This window comes from Hyla sarda, chromosome 1, assembly GCF_029499605.1.
Source record: "Hyla sarda isolate aHylSar1 chromosome 1, aHylSar1.hap1, whole genome shotgun sequence".
Classification (NCBI taxonomy): domain Eukaryota; kingdom Metazoa; phylum Chordata; class Amphibia; order Anura; family Hylidae; genus Hyla; species Hyla sarda.
In genome coordinates, this window is record NC_079189.1 from 585,602,251 (window position 1) to 585,614,525 (window position 12,275).

The 12,275-nt window shown below is 46.4% G+C and overlaps 1 protein-coding gene across 2 annotated transcripts in view; it reads left to right on the forward strand.

Moving 5' to 3' along the window:
• The window catches only part of TARS1 (threonyl-tRNA synthetase 1), a 74,867-nt gene that overhangs the window by 24,806 nt on the left and 37,786 nt on the right, over nucleotides 1-12,275 (forward strand). For both annotated transcript variants that reach the window (XM_056545354.1, XM_056545345.1), the window contains exons 6-8: nucleotides 1,994-2,111; nucleotides 8,659-8,723; nucleotides 11,756-11,834. In XM_056545354.1, the coding sequence (XP_056401329.1) occupies nucleotides 1,994-2,111; nucleotides 8,659-8,723; nucleotides 11,756-11,834 (262 nt within the window). The remainder of the gene's footprint in view (nucleotides 1-1,993; nucleotides 2,112-8,658; nucleotides 8,724-11,755; nucleotides 11,835-12,275) is intronic.

Here is a 12,275-nt window from a genome sequence, read left to right on the forward strand (position 1 = left end):
CCGGCCCAAGACATTGTGCTGCCTGGGTCCAAGAGTGAGCCAGGCAGGCTTCACATGACGTCGCGCCTGCCGGGCCGCACCCCCCTTCCTCCCTCCACACTGGCAGCAAAGTGAGCAGGGAAAATCAGAAGAATAAAGGTACATAGGGGGCGTTCAGAACCAAAACAAACGCAGGGTTAGTGTCCGGTAGAGTCAGGGACAGATGGGGGGGGGGGGGGGGGGAATTAGGGACAGTTTAGTTCATGATAGATACTCCTTAAAGTTTTTTCTGGGACATGATTTTTTAGCGATTATGACATTTACCATGCATGATCAGGAATATCATAATTTAATAGTGATTAAAACTTTTATTTGGGGTGGGGGCGGGGGTGGTTTATAAAAAAAAAAAATATTTGTTTTTAAGCGTACCCGTCAGATCCAACAAAAATATTTTTTTTAATATATCACTCAGTAACTAATCTTGACCATGTACATCTAATTTTTATGTGTCCAGCACCTTTATTTTTTTTTTTTTTTTACAGTTTTAATTTAGCTCACTAGTCTGAATTCCTCTCCAAGGAAGGGGGCGTGGCCTCACTGTGCAGGTCTCCGCCCCCTCCCTCAGTATGCTGCCGGTCACATCTCTCCTAGCATTACAAAAACTACAACTCCCAGGATGTCCTCACTGACAGTGGCGGGACACAAGCTGACAGTGGGAGGATTTTTCCTCTAGTTGCGAGCCCTGCACTCACAGCTGTCAATCAAGGAAGTGTGTCCATGACATAGGTGATGATGCATGGACACAGCAGGACTAGTATGTGTCCAAGCAGGCGGGGGGGGGGGGGGGCAGTTGTTTGACTGGCCTTTTCAATATAAAATACTGAAACATTTCTAATGAAAGCAATTGCAAAACCTATTGGTTATGCTTTACAACATATCAAAGTTTTTGTATCTGACAGTCCCCATTTAAACACTTTATTATTTTATTTTTTTTACACATTACAGTAAATTGCTTACATAGATCAATGTAATGCAATGTAATTACATTGATCTGTGTTTTCTGGGCTCAATTGCAAAGGTCTGCCTAAGGCAGCCTTAAGCAATTGCTGATCCACGGAGCATTAGTAATGACTGTTAAATCCCTGTTCTTCCCCAGCAACCAATCTGCAGCCTGCGATTAAATCCATCACAGGGAATCAATCTCCGTCACCATCTATCACAGGGAAGGAACCCCATTAGATGTGTGTGTATGTGTGTGTGTGTGTGTGTATGTGTGTATATATGTGTGTATATATATATATATATATATATATATATATACATATACATGTTTTGTTTTTTAAATGATTTTAGGTGTTTGTCTTCTCTATGTGTTCAATCAAAATTGGTATATATTTTTATTTATTGGTGAGGTGCATTGTATTATAATTGTCCGCTGTTCTTTGTGGTTTCTTATATGTAAATTTGGCAATTATTTGCACGCCCTTGGCTTTCATGGTTAGCGGTGCTCATCCGTTTACAGTGAAGCAGATACATGGGGGCGCTGTTTGCAGGGTCTGCCTGTGACACCAGTTTTTCCTTTCCTTGTCTCTTGCAGCCACTTGGAAAGGTAAAGTAGTTTCTCAGTGTAAAGACCGTGCAAACAACCCCCCATAACTGAGCCTCATGCACCGTGGTAGTATGACGGGGGTGAAGGATATTGGGTCTAACCTCAGTCACACCTGAATTGTGACATATCCGTGTGTCAAGCGCCTTACAGAAGCCTTATCCATGTGCAGTTCACCCACCATGGATGTCAGCTCCCGAGTGGCTGCTGATCAGTTTTTTGCCCCCGTGTGACCCAGTGTTATAACCTGCCCTCCTCTCTGTAAGTTTTATTTACATTTTGCAGTCATATAGCAAATTTTGCAGCAATTTTTTTCCCCATAGTTGCCCCACTGGATGACCTTTTTCGGCATTATCTTGTAGATCTCGAAATTTTAATATATAGTGTTTTTTTTTTTTCCTCTCCCAGCGGGGTGTCCAGCAATGACTTCACCGGCTTGGAAAACCTGTGTAAAAAGATTATGAAGGAGAAGCAACCATTTGAAAGACTTGAAGTGTCCAAAGAGACCCTGCTTGAAATGTTTAAGGTAAAAGCCTAGTCCTTGAAGTTACGTCACGTTTATAGCCATTGACACAAAATTAAATTTCTCTATCAGCTCCATTGGGGGACACAGACCATGGGTGTATGCTGCTATCACTAGGAGGCTCGACACTATGGCAACAAGAGAAGTCGGCTCCTCTCAGCAGGGTATACCCATCCACAGGCACCTAAGGTAATCAGTTTTAGCTTAGTGTCTTAAGGAGGTGGACATGGTCTGAAGTTCTCTCCAGACCAAGGTCTTATGTTTTATTATTTTCCTAATTACGGATGTGTTAGTTTTTTATTCCTTTTTCTTTCATGTTTTCAGTTGGGGATTCAGGAACTACGTCTCACTGTCTCCCCATTGCGATTGTGGGGGCACAGACATTGCGTATATGCGCTGTTAACCCCCTCTCGCCAACGGTCAGCGCCTAGGGTTGTACCTCATGGGTCCAGGTCCCCCTATTTCCCTGCTCGCCTCGCCTCGCTCGCACATGGTAGCTCGGCGTGATGCAGGTGACAGAAAGCTGACAAGACCTCATAGAAGACTTCATTAGGTAAATTCTTCTGGCTGAGGTGAGTATATTCCCTTTCTCCTTAGGTACAGCCTTGCAACCTCTGAAGACCCTCACTTTTTGCCCACTTTTTCTCAGGGGCTGGCCTGGACAGGTTTTTTTTTAAATATATTTATTGCTGGGGTGAGCAGGAGCATTTTTGGGGGAACAGCTTTATTCATACTTTTCACTTTCCTGAACGATATATGTGTGTGGTGTGTGTGTTTCTTTAAGCGGCTGACAGCCGCTGCGTTTTTACTATGCGGGCGCATGAAGCGCCGGCTTACTTTCGCTTTCGGCAGCAGTCGGCTGCCGGCGGCGTCTCGCTCGCTTCCCTGCAAGCGTATATGCGAATGACGTGCGCTCAGGGAGAGGAGCGGGCGTGGGCGCCATTACTGACCTTCTTTTCAGAAGCTGAGGGCACTATAGCTCCGCGCCCTCTGTTGTCGGGGCTTCTAAGAGGCGCAAATTAACCTCCAATCAGGGCTATGCGCACGTTGTGAGAGGCAGGGTCCAATCAGCAGTGCCCCTGCTCCTGGCCCACCCCTCTTTTGCTATTGGCCGGCATTTCTCCCTTCTTTATCTACAATTAGAACGGAGTTCTCCTCACAGTAGCTGCCCTGGGGTCACAGACTTGGGCTGCACAGAAAACTGGAGCGTTAGTTCATCATTTTGTCTGTAAAAGCTGTAATTCCAAAATGACTGGTTCTGCTGAACCCATTTGCTCCCTCTAAACAGTTAACTGGAGTGTTAGCCACTCATTACATCTGTAAAAGCTGTATCTCAAAAATGTCTGGTTCTTTTGAACCACTAGTTCTGCCTGCTCCACTGTTCCCCCAGACCACCCTGCTATAAAAAATTGCTGGGGTGAGCAGGAGCAAAAAATATACCCCCGTTGTCTTCCAGACCCGGTGGGTTCGGCCACCCCTCCAACTTGGGTTCTCTCCCTCCCCCAGTCGATATCCGACTTGGCTCACGTCTCCTGTTATGTGGTGACTGCATTGGAGAGGCCCTCCCGGCCCTCCGAAGGGTCCCACACTCTCCCTATACTGATGCTCTCGCAGCGTCATGGGGGTGTTTTTCATCTGACTCATCCTCCGAGTCTTCTGGCAACGGGCGCTCCCATCACAGGCATCGCTCCGTTACTCCGCCCTGTAGCAAGCGTCGCTCCCCTAGAGGGCGCTCCCATGGTTGCCGCTCTGGCTCTCCAGACCCGCGTACCTGGTCAGTCTCCCCCTCTTCCAGGGCCACCTCACACGTTCCCAAGGAATGCATGGATGCTGATGTGGTGTACTCATTGGTTTCGGCCATAAGAGACACCTTCCATCTAAAGGACCCAGGAACTTCGGACGTGGCTCCAGAAGTCTCCTTTTCTTCGTGCCCGACCGGCACCCAAGACCTTCAGCTCTCACGCTGAATTTTACGCCCTGCTGGTATCCGCCTGGAGGCACCCTGACAAGAAGTTTCACGAAACATAGAAGGTTCAAGCGCGTTATCCCTTCGCTAAGGACCTCATGGCTCGGTGGACCTCCTCTCCAGCTGTGGATCTGCCGGTCTCCTGCCTCTCTAAGGCGCCTACCGGGCCTTTGGCTGATGCGGCGGCCTTCAAGGATCCAGCCGACATGAAGGGGGAGACTTTGGCAAACTTTGTCTTTGAGACAGCAGGATCTTCCTGCTTTTGCTTTGGCCTGGGGGTCAAGGGCCCTTTCAGTATGGTCTCCCATCTCTGCCAGGGTAGTCCTCAAGATCCCTCTGGAGGATTTATTTAATCTAGCTCCCAATGCACCGCAGGTGGAGATTTTCTGTTCCATGCGCAGCCACTGTGCTGCCTTGCCACAAGCTATCTGGACGCCGCCTTCCGGAAGTGAGGCGTCGGGCAGAAATGAGTTCTTTATTGCCTCTGGATACGGCTTACAGAACCGCTTTCCGTCGTAAGTTCTCCTTCGGGTTCTGCGGACCTTTGGTGCCACCACAGGGTACCAACAAAGGGTCCAGCTGGGCACCTTCACAGGAAGAGGGCTCCCTCCTTCCGGACCTGTCCCTCCCGGAGGTCGGTTATCCGTTCAGGCCATTTTGCCGCCCCATCAGGCAACCGTAGCCCTTCCTCGATCTGATGGTTCTGCTGGACCTTTCTCGGGTGGTTGGTTGCCTCTTACTCTTCCGGGATGCCTGGACCACGCACATTTATTGTCCCGGTTCCTTCAGGGGAATGTTTTCGAGGTTTATTCCAACCTCTTTGTGGTCCCCGAGTATCTCAGCTGCCTGGACCACACACATTTATTGTCCCGGTTCCTTCAGGGGAACGTTTTCGAGGTTTATTCCAACCTCTTTGTGGTCCCTGGGTATCTCAGCGGCCTGGACCACACACATTTATTGTCCCGGTTCCTTCAGGGGAACGTTTTCGAGGTTTATTCCAACCTCTTTGTGGTCCCTGAGTATCTCAGCTGCCTGGACCACACACATTTATTGTCCCGGTTCCTTCAGGGGAACGTTTTCGAGGTTTATTGCAACCTCTTTGTGGTTCTCGAGTATCTCAGCCAGCATCTTCTGCTTCCCATCCCGAATGGAGTCTCTCCGTTCGGTGCTGGTGTCTTTGGTTCATGGGGAATTTTCGTCCTCGGTGGACATCAAGGATGCCTGCCTCCACATCTCATTGTTCTGGTCATCAGCGGTACCTCCGCTTTGCAGTTCCAGACGGTCATTTTCTATTGTGGCTCTCCATTTCGGTCTGGCCACTTCTCCGCGGACCTTTAACAAAGTCCTGGCACCTGTGATAGCCCCTTTTACGGACAACAGTTGTTTCCGTGATTCCTTACTTGGACGACCTTCTGATCAGAGCTCCAGCCAGGGCCCAGATCCTGGAGAGTCTTAGTCTCAACCTCCAGACCTTGTCTCTCTTTGGTTGGATGGTCATTCGGGACAAGTCCAACCGTTTCCCTGGGGCTCCAGTTCGAAGCGGCCTCTGCCCGCTTTCAACTCCGCCGACCAATCGGCTGACTCTCTTATCAAGAGTCCGATGACTTCGGCACCCTGCTCCAGTTTCCATTCGCTTTTGTATGGATGTCCTGGGTCGGTTAGCGGCGGCCGTGGAGGCTGTGCCATTTGCCCAGTTTTCATCACCGACCTCTTCAATTGGTGATTCTCTTCTGGTGGGACAAGTCTCCATTGTCACTCGACAGTCTTGTCGGTCCCTTCTATGGTGGCTTCGTTTCCCCCCTGCTTTTTCAGGGCGCTCCTTCCTGCACCTCCCTGCCAGTCTGTCTGGCTGGGGAGGTGTTTTCAAAGACCGGCCGGTCTGGGGCCTTGGTCACTCGAGAAGCCCTTTTCCCCTTCAACATGTTGGGGCCTAGGGCAATCCTTTCTTTGCTTGCTTCTTGGGAAATTCCCTTCTGGGCGGAACTCAGGTTTCCGGCCATCTCAGCGCTCTTCATTTCGGGCGTCTCTGGGATGTGGTCTTTCTCAGCCGGTCCTCAGCCATCCAAGGCGAGTGGTCACTACATCCGGAGGTGTTTGCAGTGATCTGCAACCTCTGGGGCACTCCAGGCATGGACCTCTGCACGTCCCGCCACAACCAAGCGTTCCTCTTCTTGGTCGGGCTTTGCCCTACCTTAACTGTTTTATTGATCGGGCTTTGCCCTACCTTATCTGTTTCCTCCCCTTCCTCTCTTTTCGGGTCCTGAGGAAACTCACAGCAGAGGGCGTTCTCGCCATTCTCGCAGACCAGACTGGCCCTGGCGGGGGTGGTACGTCATCGTGGTCAGGCTCCTGTACCATTTACCTCTGCACCTACCCTATCGTCCTGACCTCCTAGATCAGGTCTCCTGTGCAACCCCTATTTACTGTCTCTGCTTTTGACAGTGTAGCGGTTGAGACAGCAGTTCTGAGGACCCGCGGTTTCTCTTCCCAAGTGGTTCACACCATGCTGAGTGCTCACAAGCCTTCCTCTGCAAAGATTTACCACCATACCTGGCGGTCTTATTTCTGTTGGTGTGAAACTCAGCCTTTTTCTTCGGTCGTGGTTGGCTTTCAGCTCCCTTATGGGTCAAAGTTTTGGTCGTTTACATTCTTTTTCAAAGTTCTTTGGCGTTCAATTATCATGTCCGAACCTAGTTCAGGGAGTGGCACAAGCTGCCCTTCCTTGTCAGTCCCCTTTTTTTCCTTGGGACTTACACTTGGTCTTAGGTTCTCTGCAAGACGCCCCTTTTGACCCTCTCAGGGACTTTTCTCTTCGCCTCCTTCCCCGGAAGGTGGCGTTCCTTATTGCTCTTACCTCTGTTAGGAGGGTGTCAAAGCTGGTAGCTCTCTCCTGCCGTTCTCCCTTCCTGGTGGTATACCAGGACAAGTTGTTTTCCGTCCAGGTCCGTCCTTCTTAACTGAGATGGTTTTTGACTTTTTCATCTCAATGAAAACATCGTCCTACCGTCCGCTTGTCCAGCCCCTTTCTCATCCCTGGAAGCGTTTGTTCCACAACCTGGTTGTGGTGAGGGCTGTTCGAACTTATCTCTCAGTCACTCTTTCCTTTCGGCAGGGTGACCCCCTTTTTTGTTTTTCCGGAAGGTCATTGTATAGGACAACCTGCTTCTACGACCACCATTTTTCGGTGGATCCGGTCTGCTCTTTTTGGGAGCTTGCCGCTGCAAGGGGAAGATCCCACCCTTCAGGGGTTTGGCTCATTCCACCCGTTTTTCGGGGCATCCTGGGCCCTCCGCTACGTGGCTTCGGCCTTGCAGTTCTGTAAGGCGTCCGCGTGGTCGTCTTTGTACACTTTCTCAAGGTACTACTACCAGATTCATACCTTTGCATCAGCTGATGCTACTCTGGGCTGTAAGATGTTGCAGACAGCGGTGGTCCAACCGTCCACCTGTCTGATTCCTTACCCACCCAAGGGAAGGCTTTGGTACGTCCCAGGGTCTGTATCCCCCAATGGAGCCGATAGAGAAAAGGATATTTTTTATGCTTTAAAATCTCTTTCTCGAAGGATCCATTGGGGGACACAGCTCCCACCCTTTTTTCTGGTGTTCCTATTTCAGTTATCTGTCCGAAGGTGTGTTCAGTTGCATTTTCTTCTGATTGCTCGGACAGTTTGGTTTTCTCTTGACCTGTCTGTCTTCTCCTATTGCTCTGGGACTAAAAATGATTACCTCAGGTGCCTGTGGGCGGGTATACCCTGCTGGGAGGAGCTGACTTCTCTTGTTGCCATAGTGTTGAGCCTCCTAGTGACGGCAGCATACACCCATGGTCTGTGTCCCCCAATGGATCCTTCGAGAAAGAGAGATTTTACGGTAAGCATAAAAAAATCTCCTTTTATCTGGCTTTAAAGGGGTACCCCCGTGGAAAACTTTTTTTTTTTTTTTTTAAATCAACTGGTGCCAGAAAGTTAAACAGATTTGTTGATCACTTCTATTAAAAAATCTTAATCCTTCCAGTACTTATTAGGGGCTGTATACTAAAGAGAAATCCAAAAAAGAAATGCATTTTCTGTGATCGCCTGACCACAGTGCTCTTTGCTGACCTCAGCTGTCCATTTTAGGAAGCATGTGCTATGTGGATTTTCTCCTGTTCTGGACAGTTCCTAAAATGGTCAGCAGAGAGCACTGTGGTCATGACATCAGAGGAAATGCATTTCTTTTTTTGGATTTCTCTTTGGTATACAGCCCCTAAAAAGTACTGGAAGGATTAAGATTTTTTAATAGAAGGAATTTACAAATCTGTTTTAACTTTATGGCACCAGTTGATTTAAAAAAAAAAAAAGGTTTCAACGGGAGTACCCCTTTAATCTTTGTCGCCCTCTTCTGTACTCTCTCCGGTTCGACCATGTCCTTCTCCTATACCGGGGCCCAAAGTTGGACACAATACTCCATGTGCGGTCTGACAAATGATTTATACGGCGGCAAAACAATGTCCTTGTCACGAGCCTCTATGCCTCTCTATACATCCCGTGACTTTGACTTATAGTTGGTTTTTCGCAAACTCATCATACGTTTTTTTCTATTTCTCTAGTATAACAAGTTTAAGTGCCGAATCCTAAATGAAAAAGTGGAGACTCCGACCACTACAGTGTACAGGTAAAATACGTACAGGGCACCTTTTTAGTTTTGCAAACTTATGTAAATTCTGCATTATGGGAAAGATGTCTTATAGTAAGATTCTTTTTGTTGCCCGTGGCAACCAATCACAGCTCAGCCTTTCTTTTACCAGATCAATATGAGAAAATAAAGCTGAGCTGGGATCTGTTACTATGGGCAGCCAAGAGTATCTTACTGTAAGAGCCCAGGCACCCTGAGAAAATTCCTCTCAGGATTCAGGGACTGTTAGCGGTATCTAGATGACACTATGTCCGTCCAAGGATTGTGTCTGATATTGCAGTTGAGCTCCAATGACATGAATAGGGCCGTGCTGCAGTACCGCTTACAACCTTGTGGAGTGCTGTTTTTAAAAAAATTTTTTTTTAAATGTATTTATTTTATTTTCTAATCTCGTGCAGCCCCTTAACCCCTTAAGGACCAAGGGCGTACAGGTACGCCCTTGGACCTGCTCTCCTGATATAACATATCACTCCTCATATGAGATCTCCTCATATCACGGCGGGCCCGGCGTCATAGTGAAGCCGAGACCCGCCTCTAATAGCGTGCGGTGCCGCGATCGGCACTGCGCGCTATTATTAACCCTTTAGCCGCGCGCTCAGAGCTGAGCCGCGCGGCTAAAAGTGAAACCGAAAGTGGCCGGCTAGCTCAGTCGGGCTGTTCGGGATAGCCACGGCTAATCGCGGCATCCCGAACAGCTGACAGGACAGCGGGAGGGCCCCTACCTGCCTCCTCGCTGTCCGATCGCCGAATGACTGCTCAGTGCCTGAGATCCAGGCATGAGCAGTCATGCGGCAGAATCGTTGATCACTGGTTTCTTATGAGAAACCAGTGATCAGCATAGAAGATCAGTGTGTGCAGTGTTATAGGTCCCTATGGGAGCTATAACACTGCAAAAAAAAAAGTGAATAAAGATCATTTAACTCCTCCCCTATTAAAAGTTTGAATCACCCCCCTTTTCCAATAAAAAAAAAACACAGTGTAAATTAAAAGAAAAATGAACATATATGGTATCACCGCGTGCGGAAATGTCCGAATTATAAACATATATCATTAATTAAACCTCTCGGTCAATGGCGTGCGCGCAAAAAAATTCCAAAGTCCAAAATAGTGCATTTTTGGTCACTTTTTATATCATTTAAAAATGAATAAAAAGCGATCAATAAGTCCTATCAATGCAAACCGTTAAAAACTTCAGATCACTGCGCAAAAAATGAGCCCTCATACCGCCCCATACACGGAAAAATAAAAAAGTTATAGGGGTCAGAAGATGACAATTTTAAACGTATTAATTTTCCTGCATGTAGTTATGATTTTTTCCAGAAGCCGAAAAAATCAAACCTATATAAGTAGAGTATCATTTTAATCGTATGGACCTACAGAATAAAGATAAGGTGTCATTTTTACTGAAAAATGTACTACGTAGAAACGAAAGCCCCCAAAAGTTACAAAACAGCGTTTTTTTTTTTTCAATTTTGTCGCACAATGATTTTTTTTTCCGTTTCACCGTAGATTTTTGGGCAAAATGACTGACGTCATTACAAAGTAGAATTGGTGGCGCAAAAAATAAGCCATCATATTGATTTTTAGGTGCAAAATTGAAAGAGTTATGATTTTTTAAAGGCAAGGAGCAAAAAACGAAAATGCAAAAACGGAAAAAATCCCGGTCCTTAAGGGGTTAAAGGGGTACTCTGGATGAAAACATTTTTTTACATTTTTTTTAAATCAACTGGTGCCAGAAAGAAAAAGATTTGTAAATTACTTGTATTAAAAAAAAATCTTTACCCGTCCAGTACTTTTCTAGCAGCTGTATGCTACAGAGTAAATTTTTATTTATTTATAGAGTATCTGTATTTATAGAGGATCTGTTATATATTTCTAACTAAAATAAATATTTATTTATTTATTTTACCCCTTAAAGGGGTACTCTGGACGAAAATATATATATATATATATATATATATATATATATATATATATATATATATATATATATATTTTTTTTTTTTTTATTAACTGGTGCCAGAAAGTCAAACAGATTTGTAAATTACTTCTATTTAAAAATCTCTACTCTTCCAGTACTTTTTAGCAGCTGTATGTTACCGAGGAAATTCTTTTATTTTTGAATTTCTTTTTTGTCTTGCCCACAGTGCTCTCTGCTGACACCTGATGCCCGTATCAGGAACTGTCCAGAGCAGGAGAAAATCCCCATAGCAAACCTATGCTGCTCTGGGACAGTTCCTGACATGGACAGAGGTGTCCTCAGAGAGCACTGTCAAAAAAGAAATTTTAAAAAGAAAAGCATTTCCTCTGTACCATTCAGCTGCTAAAGTATTGGAAGGTTAAATATTTTTTTTTTCATAGATTAAAAAAAAGAAAAAAGAAAATTTTCCACCAGAGTACCCCTTTAAGTTGAGCATCACAGAAACTCATGAGATGGAGGGGAGAGATTTATTCAAACTTGCACACAGCAACAGCGGAGCAGTTGGCCATAGCAACCAATCAGATTTTAAATTAAAATTTTTAAATAAAAAAAATAAATAAAAGATGGAATCCGGTTGCTATGGGCAACTGCGCTGCTTTTCTTATGCTCAAGGTTTCTTAGATCTCCCCCAGTCTTTCACTGTAGCCTATAGAATGTCTGATAAGACCCTAGAGCAGTGGTCTCCAACCTGCGGACCTCCAGATGTTGCAAAGCTACGACAGCCAACGGTTGTCCGGGCATGCTGGGATTTGTAGTTTTGCAACATCTGGAGGTCCGCAGGTTGGAGACCACTGCCCTAGAGCCTTGGTGTCTAACCGACGGCGCTCTAGCTGTTGCAAAACTACAACTCCCAGCATGCCCGGACAGCCGTTGGCTGTCCGGGCATGCTGGGAGTTGTAGTTTTGCAACAGCTGATGGGCCGCTGGTTGGACTCGTCAGCCCTAGAGGATGCAGCAGCAGATGCTACATTGAGGGATGCAGCATTTACATTGTTTGCACTGCATTCATGTACTTCTAATGGTATTTTCAGATGTGGCCCCTTAATCGATCTTTGTAGAGGGCCCCATGTCAGGCACACCGGCAAGATTAAAGCCTTCAAGATACACAAGGTAATGTGTGTGCGAATGTCAATGCAGAACACAAACCTATGAGTAGATCTGAAGTTCTAGTATATATTTCTAACTTGTTCTTTACTATCCGTACGCTACACTGTGCTATTCCTCTGTTGTTCCTCCTGGAAAAGTATTAATAGCACCTAGATCCTCTATACTACACCACACAGGAAACATCCTCTATACTACACCACACAGGAGAGATCCTCTATACTACACCACACAGGAGAGATCCTCTATACTACACCACACAGGACAGATTCTCTATACTACATCACACAGGACAGATCCTCTATACTACACCACACAGGACACATCCTCTATACTACACCCCACAGGACAGATCCTCTATACTACACCTCACAGGAGAGATCCTCTATACTACACCACACAGGATACATCCTCTATACTACACCACACAGGACACATCCTCTATAC